The sequence below is a fragment of the Rutidosis leptorrhynchoides genome, chromosome 10, assembly GCF_046630445.1.
Source record: "Rutidosis leptorrhynchoides isolate AG116_Rl617_1_P2 chromosome 10, CSIRO_AGI_Rlap_v1, whole genome shotgun sequence".
Lineage (NCBI taxonomy): Eukaryota > Viridiplantae > Streptophyta > Magnoliopsida > Asterales > Asteraceae > Rutidosis > Rutidosis leptorrhynchoides.
The window spans coordinates 19,787,890-19,811,747 of NC_092342.1; the positions used below are offsets into that span (position 1 = coordinate 19,787,890).

Genomic DNA, 23,858 nt, shown 5'->3' on the forward strand with positions numbered 1-23,858 from the left:
GCCTTTCCAAGGTGCAACTTTAAGCATGACCATCTCTCCAATTTCAAATTTTATATCTTTTCTTTTAATGTCAGCGTAGCTCTTTTGTCGACTTTGGGCGGTTTTCAACCGTTGTTGAATTTGGATGATCTTCTCGGTAGTTTCTTGTATAATCTCCGGACCCGTAATCTGTCTATCCCCCACTTCACTCCAAAAAATCGGAGACCTGCACTTTCTACCATAGAGTGCTTCAAACGGTGCCATCTCAATGCTTGAATGGTAGCTGTTGTTGTAGGAAAATTCTGCTAACGGTAGATGTCGATCCCAACTGTTTCCGAAATCAATAACACATGCTCGTAGCATGTCTTCAAGCGTTTGTATCGTCCTTTCGCTCTGCCCATCAGTTTGTGGATGATAGGCAGTACTCATGTCTAGACGAGTTCCTAATGCTTGCTGTAATGTCTGCCAGAATCTTGAAATAAATCTGCCATCCCTATCAGAGATAATAGAGATTGGTATTCCATGTCTGGAGACAACTTCCTTCAAATACAGTCGTGCTAACTTCTCCATCTTGTCATCTTCTCTTATTGGCAGGAAGTGTGCTGATTTGGTGAGACGATCAACTATTACCCAAATAGTATCAAAACCACTTGCAGTCCTTGGCAATTTAGTGATGAAATCCATGGTAATGTTTTCCCATTTCCATTCCGGGATTTCGGGTTGTTGAAGTAGACCTGATGGTTTCTGATGCTCAGCTTTGACCTTAGAACACGTCAAACATTCTCCTACGTATTTAGCAACATCGACTTTCATACCCGGCCACCAAAAATGTTTCTTGAGATCCTTGTACATCTTCCCCGTTCCAGGATGTATTGAGTATCTGGTTTTATGAGCTTCTCTAAGTACCATTTCTCTCATATCTCCAAATTTTGGTACCCAAATCCTTTCAGCCCTATACCGGGTTCCGTCTTCCCGAATATTAAGATGCTTCTCCGATCCTTTGGGTATTTCATCCTTTAAATTTCCCTCTTTTAAAACTCCTTGTTGCGCCTCCTTTATTTGAGTAGTAATGTTATTATGAATCATTATATTCATAGATTTTACTCGAATGGGTTCTCTGTCCTTCCTGCTCAAGGCATCGGCTACCACATTTGCCTTCCCCGGGTGGTAACGAATCTCAAAGTCGTAATCATTCAATAATTCAATCCACCTACGCTGCCTCATATTCAGTTGTTTCTGATTAAATATGTGTTGAAGACTTTTGTGGTCGGTATATATAATACTTTTGACCCCATATAAGTAGTGCCTCCAAGTCTTTAATGCAAAAACAATCGCGCCTAATTCCAAATCATGCGTCGTATAATTTTGTTCGTGAATCTTCAATTGTCTAGACGCATAAGCAATCACCTTCGTTCGTTGCATTAATACACAACCGAGACCTTGCTTTGATGCGTCACAATAAATCACAAAATCATCATTCCCTTCAGGCAATGACAATATAGGTGCCGTAGTTAGCTTTTTCTTCAATAACTGAAATGCTTTCTCTTGTTCATCATTCCATTCAAATTTCTTCCCTTTATGCGTTAATGCAGTCAAGGGTTTTGCTATTCTGGAAAAGTCTTAGATGAACCTTCTGTAGTAACCAGCTAGTCCTAAAAACTGGCGTATGTGTTTCGGAGTTTTCGGGGTTTCCCACTTTTCAACAGTTTCTATCTTTGCCGGATCTACCTTAATACCTTCTTTGTTCACTATGTGACCGAGGAATTGAACTTCTTCCAACCAAAATGCACACTTTGAAAACTTAGCGTACAATTCTTCCTTCCTCAATACTTCTAACACCTTTCTCAAATGTTCACCGTGTTCTTGGTCATTCTTTGAGTAAATAAGTATGTCATCAATGAAAACAATGACAAACTTGTCAAGGTATGGTCCACACACTCAGTTCATAAGGTCCATGAACACAGCTGGTGCATTAGTTAAACCAAACGGCATGACCATAAACTCGTAATGACCGTAACGTGTTCTGAAAGCAGTCTTTGGAATATCATCTTCTTTCACCCGCATTTGATGATACCCGGAACGTAAGTCAATCTTTGAATAAACAGACGAGCCTTGTAGTTGATCAAATAAGTCGTCGATTCTCGGTAGTGGGTAGCGGTTCTTGATGGTAAGTTTGTTCAACTCTCGGTAGTCGATACACAACCTGAATGTACCATCTTTCTTCTTGACAAACAAAACAGGAGCTCCCCACGGTGATGTGCTTGGTCGAATGAAACCACGCTCTAAAAGTTCTTGTAATTGGCTTTGTAGTTCTTTCATCTCGCTGGGTGCGAGTCGGTAAGGAGCACGAGCTATTGGTGCAGCTCCTGGTACAAGATCTATTTGAAATTCAACGGATCGATGTGGGGGTAATCCCGGTAATTCTTTCGGAAATACATCGGGAAATTCTTTTGCAATGGGAACATCATTGATGCTCTTTTCTTCAGTTTGTACTTTCTCGACGTGTGCTAGAACAGCATAGCAACCTTTTCTTATTAGTTTTTGTGCCTTCAAATTACTAATAAGATGTAGCTTCGTGTTGCCCTTTTCTCCGTACACCATTAAGGGTTTTCCTTTTTCTCGTATAATGCGAATTGCATTTTTGTAACAAACGATCTCTGCTTTCACTTCTTTCAACCAGTCCATACCGATTATCACATCAAAACTCCCTAACTCTACTGGTATCAAATCAATCTTAAATGTTTCGCTAACCAGTTTAATTTCTCGATTCCGACATATATTATCTGCTGAAATTAATTTACCATTTGCTAATTCGAGTAAAAATTTACTATCCAAAGGCGTCAATGGACAACTTAATTTAGCACAAAAATCTCTACTCATATAGCTTCTATCCGCACCCGAATCAAATAAAACGTAAGCAGATTTATTGTCAATAAGAAACGTACCCGTAACAAGCTCCGGGTCTTCCTGTGCCTCTGCCGCATTAATATTGAAAACTCTTCCACGACCTTGTCCATTCGTGTTCTCCTGGTTCGGGCAATTTCTAATAATGTGGCCCGGTTTTCCACATTTATAACAAACTACATTGGCATAACTTGCTCCGACACTACTTGCTCCGCCATTACTCGTTCCGACGCCATTTGTTCCTTTCGTTCTATTAACCCCTGGTCCGTAGACCTCACACTTTGCCGCGATATGACCATTTCTTTTACACTTGTTGCAAAATTTGGTGCAGAACCCCGAGTGATTCTTTTCACACCTTTGGCATAGCTGCTTCTGATTGTTGTTGCTGTTGCGGTTATTATTGTTGTTGGGATGATTGTTGTAGTTGCTGTTGTTGTTGTTGTTGTTGTTGTTGTTGTTGGGCCGTTTGTTGTAGTTGCGATTGATGTTGCGATTGTTGGGATAATTGTTGCGATTATTGTTGTAATTGCTGTTGTTGTTGTATTGGTGATTCTTATCACCGTTTTCCTCCCACTTTCTTTTGACTTGCTTCACATTGGCCTCTTCAGCAGTCTGTTCTTTAATTCTTTCTTCAATCTGGTTCACGAGTTTGTGAGCCATTCTACATGCTTGTTGTATGGAGGCGGGCTCGTGTGAACTTATATCTTCTTGAATTCTTTCTGGTAATCCTTTCACAAACGCGTCGATCTTCTCTTCCTCATCTTCGAATGCTCCCGGACACAATAGGCACAATTCTGTGAATCGTCTTTCGTACGTGGTAATATCAAATCCTTGGGTTCGTAACCCTCTAAGTTCTGTCTTGAGCTTATTGACCTCGGTTCTGGGACGGTACTTCTCGTTCATCAAGTGCTTGAATGCTGACCACGGTAGTGCGTACGCATCGTCTTGTCCCACTTGCTCTAGATAGGTATTCCACCATGTTAACGCAGAACCTGTGAAGGTATGCGTAGCGTACTTTACTTTGTCCTCTTCAGTACACTTACTTATGGCAAACACCGATTCGACCTTCTCGGTCCACCGTTTCAATCCGATCGGTCCTTCGGTTCCATCAAATTCCAAAGGTTTGCAGGCAGTGAATTCTTTGTAGGTGCATCCTACACAATTTCATGTACTGCTAGATCCAAGGTTATTGTTGGTATGTAGCGCAGCCTGTACTGCGGCTATGTTTGAAGCTAGAAAAGTACGAAATTCCTCTTCATTCATATTCACGGTGTGTCGAGTAGTCGGTGCCATTTCCTTCAAAATAGTTAAATGGAACAAGTTAATCATACAGAATATTAAGAGTAGTTAATAGTATTTCGTAGCATAATATGAACTCATTTATAAAAGCTTTTTCTTCATATTAGCGTTTTATAAGTTTAAATTTGGGTAGTACCTACCCGTTAAGTTCATACTTAGTAGCTAATATACAATTCAACTACTACAATTCTATATGAAAAACTGATTATAATAATATTTCGCGTTCAAACTTTTACACAATATTTTACAAACTTACAATACCGCTTATTTTACATATAGCATGAAATATAGCACACAATAAATTTGATACAAGATGGTTGTAAAGATAATTCTAGCTAGTACACAAGTCGTTCAGCAAGGGCAATAAAGACACGTAATTCATACGTCCAGAAACAAGTCATGCATTCTGGTTTTACTAGGACTACTTCCCATCCTTGGTCTTGTGGAACATACCCGTTATGGCCGTTGATAAGACAGCGTGTTGTAACGTCGTCAAAGGGACGAGGGTTACGTAATGTCCAACAGTCCCGTAACAATCTAAAAACCTCATTTCTTACCCCAATTACCGACTCCGTCACTTGTGGGAACGTTTTGTTTAATAGTTGTAGCCCGATGTTCTTGTTCTCACTTTGGTGAGAAGCGAACATTACTAATCCGTAAGCATAACATGCTTCTTTATGTTGCATGTTAGCCGCTTTTTCTAAATCACGAAGTCCAATATTCGGATATATTGAGTCAAAATAATTTCTTAACCCATTGCGTAAAATAGCATTTGGGTTCCCCGCAATATATGCGTCAAAGTAAACACATCGTAACTTATGGATTTCCCAATGTGATATCCCCCATCTTCCGAACGAAAGCCTTTTATAAACCAAGGCATTCTTGGAACGTTCTTCGAATGTCTTACAAACTGATCTCGCCTTAAATAGTTGTGCCGAAGAATTCTGACCGACTCTAGACAAGATTTCATCAATCATGTCTCCGGGTAGGTCTCTTAAAATATTGGGTTGTCTATCCATTTTGTGTTTTTATACTGTAAAATAGACAAGAGTTAGATTCATAAAAAAAATACTTATTAATACAAGTAATTTTTACATATATCATAAAGCATAAGCACACTATATTACATATATTACACCACACGAATACAACTATCTTATTCCGACTCGCTTGTTTCTTCTTCTTCGGTTTTGGTTCGTTTTGCCAAGTTTCTAGGGATATATGATGTTCCCCTAATACGAGCCGTCGTGATCCACATTGGTTTAGAAAAACCTGGTGGTTTAGAGGTTCCCGGGTCATTGTTACAACTTAAGGACTTCGGGGGTTGACGATACATATAAAGTTCATCGGGGTTGGAATTAGATTTCTCTATTTTTATGCCCTTTCCCTTATTATTTTCTTTTGCCTTTTTAAATTCAGTTGGGGTAATTTCTATAACATCATCGGAATTCTCGTCGGAATCCGATTCATCGGAGAATTGGTAATCCTCCCAATATTTTGCTTCCTTGGCGGAAACACCATTGACCATAATTAACCTTGGTCGGTTGGTTGAGGATTTTCTTTTACTTAACCGTTTTATTATTTCCCCCACCGGTTCTATTTCTTCATCCGGTTCCGATTCTTCTTCCGGTTCCGACTCTTCTTCCGGTTCTGACTCTTCTTCCGGTTCCTCTTCGGGAACTTGTGAATCAGTCCACGAATCATTCCAATTTACATTTGACTCTTCATTATTATTAGGTGAGTCAATGGGACTTGTTCTAGAGGTAGACATCTATCACATAATATCAAACGCGTTAAGAGATTAATATATCACATAATATTCACATGTTAAAAATATATAGTTTCCAACAAAATTTGTTAAGCAATCATTTTTCAAGTAAACTCGGTCGAAGTCCAGACTCACTAATGCATCCTAACAAACTCGATAAGACACACTAATGCAAAATTCTAGTTCTCTAAGACCAACGCTCTGATACCAACTGAAATGTCCCGTTCTTATTGATTAAAAACGTTCCATATTAATTGATTTCGTTGCGAGGTTTTGACCTCTATATGAGACGTTTTTCAAAGACTGCATTCATTTTAAAACAAACCATAACCTTTATTTCATAAATAAAGGTTTAAAAAGCTTTACGTAGATTATCAAATAATGATAATCTAAAATATCCTGTTTACACACGACCATTACATAATGGTTTACAATACAAATATGTTACATCGAAATCAGTTTCTTGAATGCAGTTTTTACACAATATCATACAAACATGGACTCCAAATCTTGTCCTTATTTTAGTATGCAACAGCGGAAGCTCTTAATATTCACCTGAGAATAAACATGCTTTAAACGTCAACAAAAATGTTGGTGAGTTATAGGTTTAACCTATATATATCAAATCGTAACAATAGACCACAAGATTTCATATTTCAATACACATCCCATACATAGAGATAAAAATCATTCATATGGTGAACACCTGGTAACCGACATTATCAAGATGCATATATAAGAATATCCCCATCATTCCGGGACACCCTTCGGATATGATATAAATTTCGAAGTACTAAAGCATTCAGTACTTTGGATGGGGTTTGTTAGGCCCAATAGATCTATCTTTAGGATTCGCGTCAATTAGGGTGTCTGTTCCCTAATTCTTAGATTACCAGACTTAATAAAAAGGGGCATATTCGATTTCGATAATTCAACCATAGAATGTAGTTTCACGTACTTGTGTCTATTTTGTAAATCATTTATAAAACCTGCATGTATTCTCATCCCAAAAATATTAGATTTTAAAAGTGGGACTATAACTCACTTTCACAGATTTTTACTTCGTCGGGAAGTAAGACTTGGCCACTGGTTGATTCACGAACCTATAACAATATATACATATATATCAAAGTATGTTCAAAATATATTTACAACACTTTTAATATATTTTGATGTTTTAAGTTTATTAAGTCAGTTGTCCTCGTTAGTAACCTACAACTAGTTGTCCACAGTTAGATGTACAGAAATAAATCGATAAATATTATCTTGAATCAATCCACGACCCAGTGTATACGTATCTCAGTATTGATCACAACTCAAACTATATATATTTTGGAATCAACCTCAACCCTGTATAGCTAACTCCAACATTCACATATAGAGTGTCTATGGTTGTTCCGAAATATATATAGATGTGTCGACATGATAGGTCGAAACATTGTATACGTGTCTATGGTATCTCAAGATTACATAATATACAATACAAGTTGATTAAGTTATGGTTGGAATAGATTTGTTACCAATTTTCACGTAGCTAAAATGAGAAAAATTATCCAATCTTGTTTTACCCATAACTTCTTCATTTTAAATCCGTTTTGAGTGAATCAAATTGCTATGGTTTCATATTGAACTATATTTTATGAATCTAAACAGAAAAAGTATAGGTTTATAATCGGAAAAATAAGTTACAAGTCGTTTTTGTAAAGGTAGTCATTTCAGTCGAAAGAACGACGTCTAGATGACCATTTTAGAAAACATACTTCCACTTTGAGTTTAACCATAATTTTTGGATATAGTTTCATGTTCATAATAAAAATCATTTTCTCAGAATAACAACTTTTAAATCAAAGTTTATCATAGTTTTTAATTAACTAACCCAAAACAGCCCGCGGTGTTTCTACGACGGCGTAAATCCGGTTTTACGGTGTTTTTCGTGTTTCCAGGTTTTAAATCATTAAGTTAGCATATCATATAGATATAGAACATGTGTTTAGTTGATTTTAAAAGTCAAGTTAGAAGGATTAACTTTTGTTTGCGAACAAGTTTAGAATTAACTAAACTATGTTCTAGTGATTACAAGTTTAAACCTTCGAATAAGATAGCTTTATATGTATGAATCGAATGATGTTATGAACATCATTACTACCTTAAGTTCCTTGGATAAACCTACTGGAAAATAGAAAAATGGATCTAGCTTCAATGGATCCTTGGATGGCTCGAAGTTCTTGAAGCAGAATCATGACACGAAAACAAGTTCAAGTAAGATCATCACTTGAAATAAGATTGTTATAGTTATAGAAATTGAACCAAAGTTTGAATATGATTATTACCTTGTATTAGAATGATAACCTACTGTAATAAACAATGATTTCTTGAGGTTGGATGATCACCTTACAAGATTGGAAGTGAGCTAGCAAACTTGAAAGTATTCTTGATTTTATGAAACTAGAACTTTTGGAATTTATGAAGAACACTTAGAACTTGAAGATAGAACTTGAGAGAGATCAATTAGATGAAGAAAATTGAAGAATGAAAGTGTTTGTAGGTGTTTTTGGTCGTTGGTGTATGGATTAGATATAAAGGATATGTAATTTTGTTTTCATGTAAATAAGTCATGAATGATTACTCATATTTTTGTAATTTTATGAGATATTTCATGCTAGTTGCCAAATGATGGTTCCCACATATGTTAGGTGACTCATATGGGCTGCTAAGAGCTGATCATTGGAGTGTATATACCAATAGTACATACATCTAAAAGCTGTGTATTGTACGAGTACGAATACGGGTGCATACGAGTAGAATTGTTGATGAAACTGAACGAGGATGTAATTGTAAGCATTTTTGTTAAGTAGAAGTATTTTGATAAGTGTCTTGAAGTCTTTCAAAAGTGTATAAATACATATTAAAACACTACATGTATATACATTTTAACTGAGTCGTTAAGTCATCGTTAGTCGTTACATGTAAGTGTTGTTTTGAAACCTTTAGGTTAACGATCATGTTAAATGTTGTTAACCCAATGTTTATAATATCAAATGAGATTTTAAATTATTATATTATCATGATATTATCATGTATGAATATCTCTTAATATGATATATATACATTAAATGTCTTTACAACGATAATCGTTACATATATGTCTCGTTTAAAAATCATTAAGTTAGTAGTCTTGTTTTTACATATGTAGTTCATTGTTAATATACTTAATGATATGTTTACTTATCATAGTATCATGTTAACTATATATATATCCATATATATGTCATCATATAGTTTTTACAAGTTTTAACGTTCGTGAATCACCGGTCAACTTGGGTGGTCAATTGTCTATATGAAACATATTTTAATTAATCAAGTCTTAACAAGTTTGATTGCTTAACATGTTGGAAACATTTAATCATGTAAATATCAATCTCAATTAATATATATAAACATGGAAAAGTTCATCGTCCATGGATGTCTCTACATCCATGATCCTCTTGTCCAAGTTTGCGACAAAGTCTTTGGACATACCTCGGTTCTTCTTGGCTCCTTGTCGAGTCTCTACCCGACCACGAGTCTCATCACCCATCACACCACTTGTTGCGCTCACATTCTTCTCGGTCTCGGTTGCCATCTCCTTGAATCGACCTTGCTCTGATACCAAATGTCACGGACTTATCTCAATAAGCTCACGTGCGGCACTTAGTCTCTACTAAGTCAGCCTTACTCGGACCTTATAATGATTCAAGTAACCAAAAGAGAAAATATTATAGAACAAGTGGAATTGAAGAAAATACTTATATTGCTTGAGAATGCTTTACAAGAGAGAATGTTTGAGATTTGAGGTGTGGTGTGCCAAATGAGACCACCCCTATTTATACTACTTCTAACACAAAATGGATGGCTAAGATTAATCTAAATCAATGGTTAGGATCTAAGTACTAGAAACTTCAAGTATATACATGGAGATAGATATTTCCATGAACATTCCATACCATTCCATGGAAGAACTCATGGGAAAGTTCTAGGGAGCTTCCATGATGTTCTTGGGCCTTCCATGAAGTTCTTGGGTTAAAACCCTTAATTGGGTCATAATCTTAGTGGGTTGGGCCACAAACTTATTGGGTTGTGACATAAAGCATGTCTATATTTGTTTGGTCACAATTTATCAATTATATATACTATGAATTTTATATTATTAAAGGTTTAACCCAATTGTAAGTGTATTTTTTTTTACCACATTCATCAGTTATAACATATTTTTAAATTTATTACTTTTCGTTTTATAAAAATGTTCTACCAATTATCAATATACGTAATGTAATTGTAAAACGTTTATACATTTTTTAATATATAAATAGCGGAATTATCATTCTTCAAATTCAAATGATTAAAATAATCTTTAAAGTATATAGTTATATCATTTCCCGTCATAACGCACGCAACATCTCTTTCCTTTTAAAAACACTTTTTAAAGTATATTTACTTTCAGGGACGAAAATATGTAGGGTCAGGGGGTGACAACGGCCCCCAATGGATATGTAAGTTTTAGTGCAAAATTTTTGGATTTTTCGATTTTGTTCTCAGTGGATTTTTTTGCCCAAAAGTCTCTATATTTTGCCCTTAAAGCCTCAATATTTTACCCGAAAGCTTTCATATTTTACCCCAAAACCTCCATATTTTACCCAAAAACCTTCATATATTGCTCCAAAAAGTTGTTACGCTTTTAAAAACTTTTTTGCCTCCAGGGAAAATATCTTGCTTCCACCACTGTTTACTTTATAAAATTTTACCAATTCTATTCCCTTGCTTCCACCACTGTTTACTTTATAAAATTTTACCAATTCTCAATGTTCGTATTGCAATTGAAAACTACCAAAAGATTGTGTTATATATATATATATATATATATATATAACGAGAACCATAAAAAAGTCGAGAACTGCGTGAACTATTAATTTACAAAGATTTTTCACATGTGAGTAGATTGAATCACCCATCATTGTTGATGGAGAGTAAGAATGAACATAAAATGGTCCGAAAAAACTTAAATTTTACCTATGTAATCAAGTATATAGTTTCTCGTTCACAAGTGCATATTTCTTTGTGTAACATGTGAACATTTCATATAATTAACATTTTAACATGTAAATTTGTGGTAATGACTGTTAATAATATGACATTAATTAACATTTGCATGTAATTTATTTCATTTAAATGCATAAAAACTATAAAATTAAAAGGTTCTCACAGTTCTTGCCTTTTTGTGGTTCTCGTTTGAACCTGCCCATATATATATATATATATATATATATATATATATATATATATATATATATATATATATATATATATATATATATATATATATATATATATATATATAGCATAACTATTGTCAAGGGCGTCTCGGCCACATGTGTGAAGTGTGCAGCCGAACATAGACCCGAATTTCCTAAGGGCCCAAAATTCTAAAAGTCCCATAAAATAATATACTCCGTATTCATTTTTATTGCTTTTAGTAAAGGCAGGTGATTCTCACACACCACTTTTTGATCCATGTACATTTATGTCTCATAAAATCACAGTTTTACCCCTAGTGAATTGAACTTATATTATTAAAGTAAGTATAATTAAGGGTAAAATAGGTAATTTGGTGTACATAGATTAAAAAGTAGTGTGTGTGAAGATCACCTCCCAGTAGTAAATCAAAGCATGAAAATTAAATTATCATACAATATAATTGCACATTAACTTTTTTTTTTAATTGAAAAGCAAAGAAAATTTTATTAAACACAACACGAGGATACACGAGAGTGATACATATTACAACGGAATAGTGGTTGCAAAGGAAGCAACCTTTTTTAAAACTTTTTAGAACTATATATCTTTTAATATATGTATTATAAATTTAGAGTTTATAAGGGTTCATTTTTTTATGTCTCGAACATAGTCCATTAAAATAGTTAGACTACCCTGACTATTTGCAAAGTAATGCGATGTGTGAATTATCTCTGAATAATGTTTAAGATATCGATCAAATCACTTTCCTAAATTTAATTGATAATATAAATATGACACTCTCTAATGGTTTTTGTTTTATTTTGTTTTGTTATCTTTTGGTTTAAAAATTATTAAATTGAATTGAAAATACTGGTTAATGTTTAGTTATTTACCGTCACTCGTGGGAAATCAAGTCAACTCAATAATCAGAGGCTTTTTAGCTCAAAATTTGGGAACACAAAAACGAACTTCAATCAATTCAATTCTTCAAGTCAAACCTAAACCAAAATAACACACACATACACATACATACACTTGCGATTACTTTCACGCATCAAAAATCAATTCGATTACGTTTTCGGATGATCATAGTTGATAGGTTGGAGTCGTCAGCTACGGCGGTGGTGACGGTGGAAGAAGGTGACGGTGACGGAAGAGGTTCAGACGAAGGATGAAGAAAGGAAAAGGAAAAAACAACGGTTTATTACCTAATTCATTGAAGATTATTTCATCGTGTATTAAGACTGTGTCTACTAACGCTAGCACCGTTGTCCGTACCGCCGGTGCTTCCGTAGCTGCTTCAATTTCAGCTTCTCCTGATGATCAGAGAGATCAGGTGCTTATTGTAAATTCATATATGAATTTTAATTATATGTATAAAATGTAATTGGAGGTTTCCTGTTCAGTTAGCCTTCGAGTATTGTTACTGATATGTACACGGCAACTGTGTGACCATTTTCCGACTCTAATTGCGGCTAATGAAATTTGAGCTTGAAACCTCTTGATGCTAACCACTAGGTTATAGATATAAATTACATGTATATGTATATATCACGTATATAGATGTTTAAGTGTATTTAGTTTATTTCTGATAAGTTGATTAACTGTAAGATATAAGTTGAATGTATATATCACGTATATAGATATTTAGGTGTATTTAGTTTCTTTCTGATAAGTTGATTAACTGTAAGCAAAGTGACTTAAGTATCGTCGTGTTTGTTAAGTATGATTCATTGCAATTTTGATGTTATTTGAGAGTTTACGAGTTCATTTTCATGTTGTTCATGTATAGTAGGGCATCTAATGATAAGTGTTAGCGTCGTTATGTTTGTTGAGTATGATCCTGTGAAATCATGAAGTGATTCGGGAAATTACGTGCTCATTCTTACGTCGGTTAAGGGAAATGTAATGCTATAGTATGTATTAGTGTAATTATGTTTGTTAATTACGGTTGTATGAAATCATGAGGTGATGGGAGATCATACGAGATCATATGAAGTTATTCAAGAACATAAGAGCTCATTTTTTTTTTGCTCTTCATGATAGGGCAATAGAATGTTCAGTATGTATTTGCGTTTTTTTGTTTGTTTGATTATGTGCATTATTGAAGTGATTCGAGAACTCATGAATTCATTTGTATGTTGTTCATATATTTAGGCCAATAGAATGCCACTGTATGTGTTATCGTCATTATGTTTCTTAACTACGATTCAAGGAACTCATGAAGTGGTTCTTGAACTTATGACTTCGTTTTATTGTTGATAACAGGCAATAGAATGCTGAAATATGTAATAGCGTCATTGTGTTTGCTAACAACGTTCTTGTGAAATGATGTATTGATTTGGAACTTGTGAGATCATTTTATGTTGTTGTGTATAATAGGGCTATAAATGATATAGTATGTAATAGAGTAGCTATGTTTGTTAATCAATGCCTGCAATTATGAGCTTACAAGCTGATTTGAAGCATACCATTTCATTTTTATGTTATCCCTGCATAATAAAGCAATACATGCAATTATGCATTGGCATTCATGATCGTTGTTACATTATATCTCATGTCAATGGTAAAGTGATTCATTTAATAACTTAGGAGTTCACTTTTATGCTGTTTGTGCACAATAAGGCAATATAAAGATGTAGTATGTATTGGAATCTCATAAACGTATTAAGATTTGATACAAAGATAAATAGATCTGTATATGGGATGCTGATGCTGTAACTTTGATTGGGGAGAGAATCCTTATTATCTGTTTATGAGACCTTTTGGAGTCTCGTAAACGTATTAAGATTTGTATTTTGCAAAAACTTTTTTTGTTCTCATATAAAATGTATATTTCACTTTTACTTTTGTATCTATGGACGACCTCTATAATGATTTTTAGCATAACCAGGTAATATGGGCCGGCTTTGACAAACTAAACAATGGTTCTGCTTCCTTTAGACATGTCCTACTGCTTGGTTATCAGACTGGCTTTCAAGTGATCGATGTCGAGGATGCTTCTAGTTTTACCGAGCTCGTTTCAAAGAGGGGTGGACCCGTCACTTTCTTACAGTTGATGCATATTCCTTCTAAATCTGATGTCAGCGAGAAGACCATACCATTACACCCTATACTTATCGTCGTTGCAGGTGATGTCACCAGGTCCGGGCTGGGTCAAAATAGAACCTATATGGGTGCACCTGGAAGCGATGGTTCAAGTATCTATCATTCAGAAACCACTCTTGACTTGCCTACTGCTGTGCTGTTTTATTCTCTAAAGTCCAACTGTTACGTGAAGGCCCTTAGGTTCAGGTCAACTGTTTTTATGGTCAGATGTAGTCCTTTGATAGTAGCTGTCGGTCTTGAAAATGAGGTAAGATAACTTATAATTGTTTCTTTTTATATTAAGTATATCCATGGATCAAGTTGTTCTTTTGTATTAGGGCTAATTTTCTAATTGCATAAAACTGACCAAATTGTTTTGCCCAAAATAACCACCAACTTTCAAAAGGTCTCATAAAAATCCATACGTCAAATAATTTGGATTTGAAGTAATCCCTGTCGGTTACTGGTGGAAAATGATGACGTCACAGCTTACATGCCACAAGCTTTTACCATGCTAAGTATTTGCCTATTTGGCACATGGAAACCAATTAACTAAGATTACCTAAATCAATATTTTTCTGGAGCTTTGATGTTTTTTTCTGGCCTTGTACTAAAATTTGAAATTAGACTGAAGTTGTTTACCTTTCTATGTGGTATGCCCTATGTCACATTTGTAATTGCATATTTACATGAATACAACTTTAAGTAAATAGTTGTACTCTATCAAATCTTTCTTTTTTCCACATAATGATAGATTTCTTACATATCTCTGGCTTGTAATAGATACATTGCATAGACGCTATCACACTCGAGAATAAATTTACTATTCCAACCTACCCGGTTCCCCGATCTGGAGACCAAGGAATCGTTGGAGTTAACTTTGGATACGGCCCATTGGCTATCGGTTCACGATGGTTAGCTTATGCATCAAACAAACTGCTAGTATCAAATACAGGCCACTTAAGCCCAAAGAATCTTACTCCCGGTATTAGCCCGTGTACATCGCCTAGCAACGGATCATTGGTGGCTCGTTATGCAATGGAATCAAGCAAACAGTTGGCTGCTGGAATAATCACCCTTGGTGACAAGGGGTACAAAAGGTTCTCGAAATACTATCCCGACAAGCTCCAAGACCGTTCGATTCCCTCTAGGACATCAAATCCAGGCTGGAAAATTACGAATGCTTCTCCAGAAGTAGATAATGCTGGAACGGTTAGTCTTTATTGGATTTTTTTAAAATATATTACTAGTATTAATCATCGTCATACTTATGGAGACCGATCATTCTTGTAAAGGTTAGTTTTTAGCCATACAAGACGTAAATAAATGAAACAAAAATATGAAAACTTAAAGTTAGTGAGCTTGCCAGATAGAAAGTTTGCACAGAATGAGATACTTAACCTGTATGCATGCATTTAGGTGCTGTTCAAAGTCACAGGTTTGTTATGGATAATATGGTTTTTCGAAAAAATATGCGAATATGGCCATAGTAAAGAAATTTAAAGTTCATTTGTAGTTAACTTTATTTAAATTATTATGCCAATTTACTCGTTACAATAGTAAATGTTAATCAAGATACCAGATTATATGAGTTATTTGTTAATGGCTTATAACATTGTTGTGCAGGTCATTGTGAAGGATGTTGTTACGGAAGCTGTTATTTCACAGTTCAGAGCTCATTCAAGTCCACTGTCTGCCTTGTGTTTTGATCCAAGTGGGACCCTTCTTGTCACAGCGTCAATACATGGAAATAATGTCAACATCTTCCGTATTATGCCTTGTACTCGCAACGGCTCTAATAATCAAAATCATGATTGGAATTCCTCTCATGTTCTTCTTTACAAGCTGCACCGGGGCATAACTTCAGCTGTATGTAAACATCTGTTTCGTAACAGTTCTTAGAGTTAACATTGTTTTATCCATTTACGGGCTGGTTTGGGTTATTATTACTAACTGACATGGCAAATGGGTATTACTTTATCTATATAGGAAGGATTATACCTGAAAAACGGGTCAGGTCGGGTCGGTTTGGGTAACGGGTCAAAACGGTTTTGGGTTGAAATGGGTCATGGGTCAAACGGGAAAAAAAAAATAAACGGGTCACGTTGGTCGGTTTGGGTAACAGGTCGAAACGGGTAATGGGTCAAATAGGTCCAAACGGGTCATCTACTTTTACATTTGATTTTTTACATTTATTATATTGTTTTAGTTATTATTATTTATTATTAATCTTTATTAACGTCATCAAACTTTAAATGATTAGCGTTGTTTTAACAAACTTTAGATTTTAATTCCGCTGTACAAAGCGTTTTCTTTTATCCATTGTTATCTTTGTAAACACGCGCTCTTCTTGACCCACAATTTCTCACTTCATATGACATTTTATTCTTTGACAGGTTATCCAAGACATAAATTTTAGTCACTTCAGTCAGTGGATTTCTATAGTTTCATCAAAGGGTACTTGTCATGTTTTTGCTCTATCACCCTTTGGTAGTGACCCACACTATCAGACTCGCGCGCATCGGGCTATTAACCCAGTTCGATCTCTACCTTGGTGGGCCACACCATCATTCGTCATAGATGAACCATTGCCACCACCACCAGCTCCTCTTACCCTTTCTGTAGTGGGTAGGATACGGAATAACAGTTCGGGATTTTTCAACACTATTAGTAATGCTACATCTTCTGTTGGAAAGATGATTATACCCTCAGGTGTTGTTGCTTCTATTTTCCACAATTCGATGAGTTACTGTAATCAAAACTCTTCCTCTAGAGTTAATTCTTTAGAATATCTGTTGGTTTATACTCCATCTGGATTTGTAATTCAATATGAACTTCTTCCGTCAATGGGGATCCAAAATATTGATGTTGGTTCAAGATCTCAGTCGGTTTCATATCAAGACGAGGAATTGGGATTGATTTTTAAATCTCATCAATGGTGGCAAGTTTGTCGAAGATTGGATTCTCCAGAAAGGGAGGAATGCATTTCAAGCACGACCTTTAATGCCCAGGAATCTGCTAACGTCTGTGTAGGAAGTGATTCGGTTAAGCGAAATGATGGGGCCCATTTGTTTCTGTCAAATGCTGAGGTCCAAATAAATTCTGGGAGGTTACCCGTGTGGCAAAATACCAAGGTATACATTTTAACATAGGCTGAAAATCTTTGAGTTTCACTCTCTACTTGGTAGAGGTGGTAATATGGGTGGGTTGGAGGGTTGTTTAATGGGACGGAAAGATTCAGGTTGGCCTACTGTCTTTTCTTTTCTTATTTTCAATCATATTCATATTATATAAATTATAATATAAGATACTACTAATATGTTTAAGTATTGTATTGTTAAGATAATATGTAGATATGTAATATTTGTGGATAATACCATGTAAGCTGTTCAACAAACTTTGTATGAAAGTTTTCAATCTGACCCATTTGATCCGTACATGTAAATGGGTCGAAATTGCCTGCTCTACACTTTGGTATTGATTCATAGTATTGTCTTTCCAGGTGCATTTTTATGCAATGAGATCTGTGAATGTGGAAGAATTTGCAGATGGAGAGGGTCAGATTGAGAACATTCCATGTTATGAAGTGTACATAAGAAGAAAGGATTTGTTACCTGTTTTTGACCATTTCAATAGTCTCAAATCAGGCTGGGATGACAGGTAAGGATAGTTGAAAAGAAAATGGGTCAAAAAGGCCCAAAGTGTACTTGTAACACGTAAACCAACCTTGTAATTCATTTAGAAAAATTGTTCTGGTCAAGCAGAACCAACTTTTTTGTGGTCTCATTTCTGATCTGACTTTCTTGTTGACTTTTTTTTTCTCAGGGTTTATTCTCTCAAAAACAATCCCGGTTCAAAGGCCAGTGATGAATCTGTCATATGCTTGTCAAAACCAGCATCAGTTAGCTCCACGGAAAGCTCGGATGGAGGTATAACTGTAGATATATTGTATATGATCAATGATTGTTGATTTCCAGTTCAAATTTATCTATTTTACCTTAGTTATAATTAAACCAAATTTACATGTTTAAACCTCAAGTAGTACTCTTCAACTTTCTCTTCTTGTTTTCATGAAGACTTACGTCGATCTGAACGAATCGTCAAGATGCTGGGTCGTTAAAGTTGGCAAAACGGGTAGGTTGGTTGAGGCTGTAACTGGTTAAAGTGGGATCGGGCCTGGTTGAACCTCCACTATCTTTTTGATTTTTACAATTACTTGATAATTAAATGATTATTTGACTATAGGATAATAATAACATATTGATACTGTAATCTTCTTTGAATAAAATAATGTAGGAGGGGGTTGTAAGCATATGAAAATAATGTGTGGAACAGTAAACGACTTTATAGTAATTAGTAAACAAAGATTATCATCCATTTTTTTGACTTTGGTTTCATACATACTTGTTGCATTGTATTTTCTCTCCTGAGCATCTAATATTTCAATATTCTTTGGAACTTGCTTTTCAGGATCATCCCGAAGGATAGAGAATTTACTCGATCTTGATCCAGTGAATTGTGAAAAGTCAAACGTTCCCATTAATCATACTCTAAATGAAAAATATCTCGAAACGATACACTCTGTTACTCAAACAGACTGCAAGAGTGCTCATATTAAGGAACCGGCTAGCTCTTCTACAGGTCCCAAAAAACCTGTGAACTTTGAAGGGTGTTTTCAAGAGGGTTATTATAAGGCGGTTGAACCCGATGGTGGTGTCAAGCTAACTGGAGATGCAGCCGATTATTATGAAAATAATGAAACTCAAAGTGGGAAGGAAACCTCGGAAAATGAAGGGGAGGAAGATGAATTTCTTGGTGATATGTTTGACCTTTCAGAAGAAGGTAAATTTATCTTTTGACTTTTTTGACTTATATGCCAAACCTATTACTTGAGGTAGCAAAATAGGCGGGAAGGTGGGCCGAGTAATGAGTCAAAATGGTTATAGTTCAAAACATGCACTTTTTTTATACTGGTCGGTTGGGTTTCATTCGAATCATTTTATGTCCAACATATATTAATACAAGTCAAATGTAAACAACCCCTTAGTATGCCAAATGCAAGTAAAAATTATATTTTTCAGAGTGATGTAATTTGGGAGGTTTTTTAAAAAGAATAAAAAAATGGGATACTTTCAACCCCTTTTAACGGATTTGAATCCTCTCCTTTGATGTAATTTCATAACATTTAAGTGTCTGACCCGATAGAGATGAACATAAAAAGTCGAAGTTCCCAAGTCTCTCTGTTACTTACCAGTAGATGGTGCTATTTCAATCCCATTTATGTCAAGCTCACCCAATCCAATGTGTTTTTATGATGACAACATTTTATCTGCTTTGACCAATTATACCTAACCTATCTGACCAAGTGACCAGTCAAATTTCCCATATATGCTTGCCGAATTCAAAAAACACCGGTCTATCGCTCTACATTTTGTGTGATTCGGAAAAATCCAACCTATTTGACCACTAATTGTTGACGTAATTCAAATTGAACAACATAATGCAACAGGTTGATTAGCTGCAATGCATTCGTGTTGATGATCGAAGTAGAGTGGCATCAATCTAGTCGGTACAAAATGTATATATCGAAGGACGGATATTTTAGCTATTATGATCGAAGTTGGTGATTGTGTGTATGTGATTAGCTTGCTCATGTATATTTGTGAATAAAGGACAGAATTTCTAGCTATGGTGGTTCTGGTATTTGTTCAAAGGAGAATGACTCATAATTAGTTGGTTACTTGGTTTGTGAAGATGTGAACACTGTGAAAGTTGTCTACAAACTGTATATAATAAAGTATATGATACTTTATATTTTAGTTTATTTTTAAAAAAGCATAATACATGTAAATCAAGTTCTTGCTAAGAATACTACTATTGACGTCTGGAGCATTTTGTTACTGTCTTGGTCTATGACTTATAATTATAGAAAATATAGAAAATGGTTATAGAAAAGGCTAAGGTAAAAATAATAAAAATTGAAAGGTGTATTTACGCAACCTACATGAATTTTTTTTATAAATATTTACAAACGTCCACCTCTTAATTCGAACTCACAACCTCTTGGGGTTTTTTCGATACTAGATTAATGGGGTAGACAATTTAGGTAGGGGTCAAAATGAATAATTTTGTAGTATGAATTGGATTTGTGTTAAAGATAATAGATGTTGCCTGATGCTGGAACGTATCCGCAATCTGTGTGTGTGTGTGTGTGTGTGTGTGGGGGTGGGTGGGTGGGGTGGGGGGGGGGGGGGGGGGGGGGGTTGGTTAAGTAGGTAGGTAGATGGATGGATGGATGGATGGATGGATGGATATTTCTACCTCCTTGAACTTGGATATCCTTCCCTTTAGAGGTTGTGCATTTGTAACAATGAACATATATAAATGTTTTCCAACAACCTGATATAATCTCAGCAACTCCTTGGTTGCTTCATATGTTGGTTTATTTTGGCTAGTAGAAGATATGTTTATCCCACATTGGTGGTAGGAAGATGTGAGGGGTGAGTGACTTGGTTATATAAGAGGGGCTAAGTCTTCATTCCAAATCGCACCAATCAATACACTCTAAGTATTTGATTATTTCTTTCTTTCTTACCCTTGTTTGAGAGTTGTATTAGTTAAATATTTTGGAGAGTGTAGTTGGCTTAAGAGAGTCGTCTATATCATTGTAACAATTTGTGATATAGTGTATTTCTCTCTTTGGGGGCCGGTGGTTTTTCTCCTGTTTTGGAGTTTCCACGTTAAATCTTGTGTTGTGTATTGTTCTTATTTCTTTACTATTATTGTTGGGCTGGGTGGTGGGAATTAGTGAGGCTGTAATTTCCCAACAACTGGTATCAGAGCGTCAGGTTTGACGGGGGTCTCGGTTATAGGAGTCGGAGTATGCTCTGTGGTTGCCACGTGAGTGGATCGTCCACATCAGAAACGAGTTCTATTGATCGTATAGGGTATCTGGTTAGACAATATTTTTTCTGATTCGTAGTAATAGTTGGATTTGTTAGTGGCGAGTTGTGGATTTTCGATTTAAAGGGTCCTGGCTACCTGCTACATCTTTTGGCTATTCGAAACGTGAGCAAAATCAGAGAAAGTTGTTGTCTATAGGATACGGATACGATGTCGAAGTTCAGTCCAATGAGGTTTGATGTAGAGAAATTTGATGGGATGATCAATTTTGGCTTATGGCAGGTTCAAGTCAAGGATGTGTTGATTCAGTCCGGTTTACACAAGGCTTTGAAGGGTAAACCCACCCTTGTTCCTGGCAGTGATTCTAGCAGTAAGTTCGATGAAGAAGAATGGGATGATATGGATTTGAGGGCAGCAAGTGCGATTCGTTTGTGTCTTGCAAAGAACGTGCTTGCAAATGTGCACAGGTTATCAACGGCAAAGGAGCTTTGGGTTAAACTAGAGCAGTTGTACCAGGGCAAGGGCATCTCAAATCGGTTGTGTCTTAAAGAACAATTTCATACTCTGCGTATGGATGGGGGTTCAAAGATTTCAGACCATCTAAGTATTCTTAACGGTATTGTTTCAGAACTGGAGGCTATTGGAGTTAAAACGGATGATGAAGATAAAGCTTTGAGGTTGATATTATCTTTATCATCGTCTTATGAACACATGAAACCTATTTTGATGTATGGGAAGAAAACTCTGAAGTTTGAAGACGTTACTAGCAAGCTCCTATCCGAGGAGAAAAGACTGGAAGGTAACGGGGTCTCGTCATCAGGAGATACGATAGTGTTGTGTTCGGATAGGCAGAAGAGAAACTCTAGAAAGAATCTGACATGCTGGAAGTGCGGGAAGACTGGACATGTAAGGGTTAATTGTCCCGGTGGAGCTAATCCGGCAAATGGCTCCAAAGACGCTAACATTGTCTCCGTTGTTACGGAGAGTGACGAATTCCTCTGAAGTCACGTCATCCTCATGGTGTGTCCGCGCCAACATGGAAAGGGATATTCGTTAGCGGTTCCACAAATTGTACATGGGCATTGGTTTGGCGTTGATGCAAGGTGTGTGGTGGAAACTGATGTTGTAGCTGATGAAACTTCCAGGAAAAGCCAAACAGGAAGTTGCACCATAACTGTTCAGCTGGTTATACAACATGTGCCGAGGTGAAATGCTTGGAATGTGACATTCTAAGTGCTATACTCTTAATGGTGGAGTATGATAATTCTTGTTAAGAGTTATGATTGTCTGTGATGACAATGATTGTCGGTTTAGACAATGTTCGATGAAGATGCAAGTTTTTTCTCTTGGGAGATAATGTCAACGGCATGAAGATGAGGATCTTGAAGTTGTCGTCGAGGAAGCGTCTACATCGGTTATCCTTGCAATGTGAAAGCATGGTTATCTTCTTCTATCCAAAAGGTGGAGATTTGTTGGTTTATTTTGGCTAGTAGAAGATATGTTTATCCCACATTGGTGGGAGGAAGATGTGAGGGGTGAGTGACTTGGTTATATAAGAGGGGCTAAGTCTTCATTCCAAATCGCACCAATCAATACACTCTAAGTATTTGATTATTTCTTTCTTTCTTACCCTTGTTTGAGAGTTGTATTAGTTAAATATTTTGGAGAGTGTAGTTGGCTTAAGAGAGTCGTCTATATCATTGTAACAATTTGTGATATAGTGTATTTCTCTCTTTGGGGGCCGGTGGTTTTTCTCCTGTTTTGGAGTTTCCACGTTAAATCTTGTGTTGTGTATTGTTCTTATTTCTTTACTATTATTGTTGGGCTGGGTGGTGGGAATTTGTGAGGCCGTAATTTCCCAACAACTGATATAATCTCAGCAACTCCTTGGTTGCTTCATATCCCCTTGCCATTACTTGAATATGATGCTTCCGAGTATGATCTAATGATGTCCGAATTAAGTAATGGTGATAGATGTGAATGCTACAGATTTGTTCAAATGGTTTCCTTCGAACGATGGATTGTATTCGGTATCTGAGGGTGTTTGTGAAATGTCCCGTTCTTATTGATTAAAAACGTTCCATATTAATTGATTTCGTTGCGAGGTTTTGACCTCTATATGAGACGTTTTTCAAAGACTGCATTCATTTTAAAACAAACCATAACCTTTATTTCATCAATAAAGTTTTAAAAAGCTTTACGTAGATTATCAAATAATGATAATCTAAAATATCCTGTTTACACAAGACCATTACATAATGGTTTACAATACAAATATGTTACAACAAAATAAGTTTCTTGAATGCAGTTTTTATACAATATCATACAAGCATGGACTCCAAATCTCGTCCTTATTTAAGTATGCGACAGCGGAAGCTCTTAATAATCACCTGAGAATAAACATGCTTAAAACGTCAACAAAAATGTTGGTGAGTTATAGGTTTAACCTATATATATCAAATCATAATAATAGACCACAAGATTTCATATTTCAATACACACCCCATACATAGAGATAAAAATCATTCATATGGTGAACACCTGGTAACCGACATTAACAAGATGCATATATAAGAATATCCCCATCATTCCGGGACACCCTTCGGATATGATATAAATTTCGAAGTACTAAAGCATCCGGTACTTT

General features: G+C 35.8%; 1 protein-coding gene across 2 annotated transcripts; it reads left to right on the top strand.

Moving 5' to 3' along the window:
• Positions 1-12,160: 12,160 nt before the first annotated feature.
• On the top strand, positions 12,161-20,158 carry LOC139873604 (autophagy-related protein 18g-like). 2 transcript variants are annotated; one of them, XM_071861540.1, is made up of 9 exons: positions 12,180-12,557; positions 14,115-14,576; positions 15,092-15,520; positions 15,935-16,177; positions 16,705-17,442; positions 17,811-17,968; positions 18,134-18,237; positions 18,779-19,150; positions 19,818-20,158. In XM_071861540.1, the coding sequence occupies exons 1-9, from the start codon at positions 12,393-12,395 to the stop codon at positions 19,820-19,822; spliced, it is 2,676 nt and encodes an 891-aa protein (XP_071717641.1). In that variant the 5' UTR covers positions 12,180-12,392; the 3' UTR covers positions 19,823-20,158. The 2 variants fall into 2 exon arrangements, with proteins under 2 accessions (XP_071717642.1, XP_071717641.1); XM_071861541.1 differs by lacking the exons at positions 18,779-19,150; positions 19,818-20,158 and adding an exon at positions 18,385-18,752 and having other exon boundaries at positions 12,161-12,557.
• Positions 20,159-23,858: the final 3,700 nt, after the last annotated feature.

Excerpts from the sequence above, each read along its gene's own strand:
- LOC139873604 (XM_071861540.1), top strand. The coding sequence starts at position 12,393 with ATGAAGAAAGGAAAAGGAAAAAACAACGGTTTATTACCTAATTCATTG. Across the intron at positions 12,558-14,114 it reads CTGATGATCAGAGAGATCAG|GTAATATGGGCCGGCTTTGA; the intron begins GTGCTTATTGTA and ends TAGCATAACCAG. Across the intron at positions 14,577-15,091 it reads CTGTCGGTCTTGAAAATGAG|ATACATTGCATAGACGCTAT; the intron begins GTAAGATAACTT and ends GGCTTGTAATAG.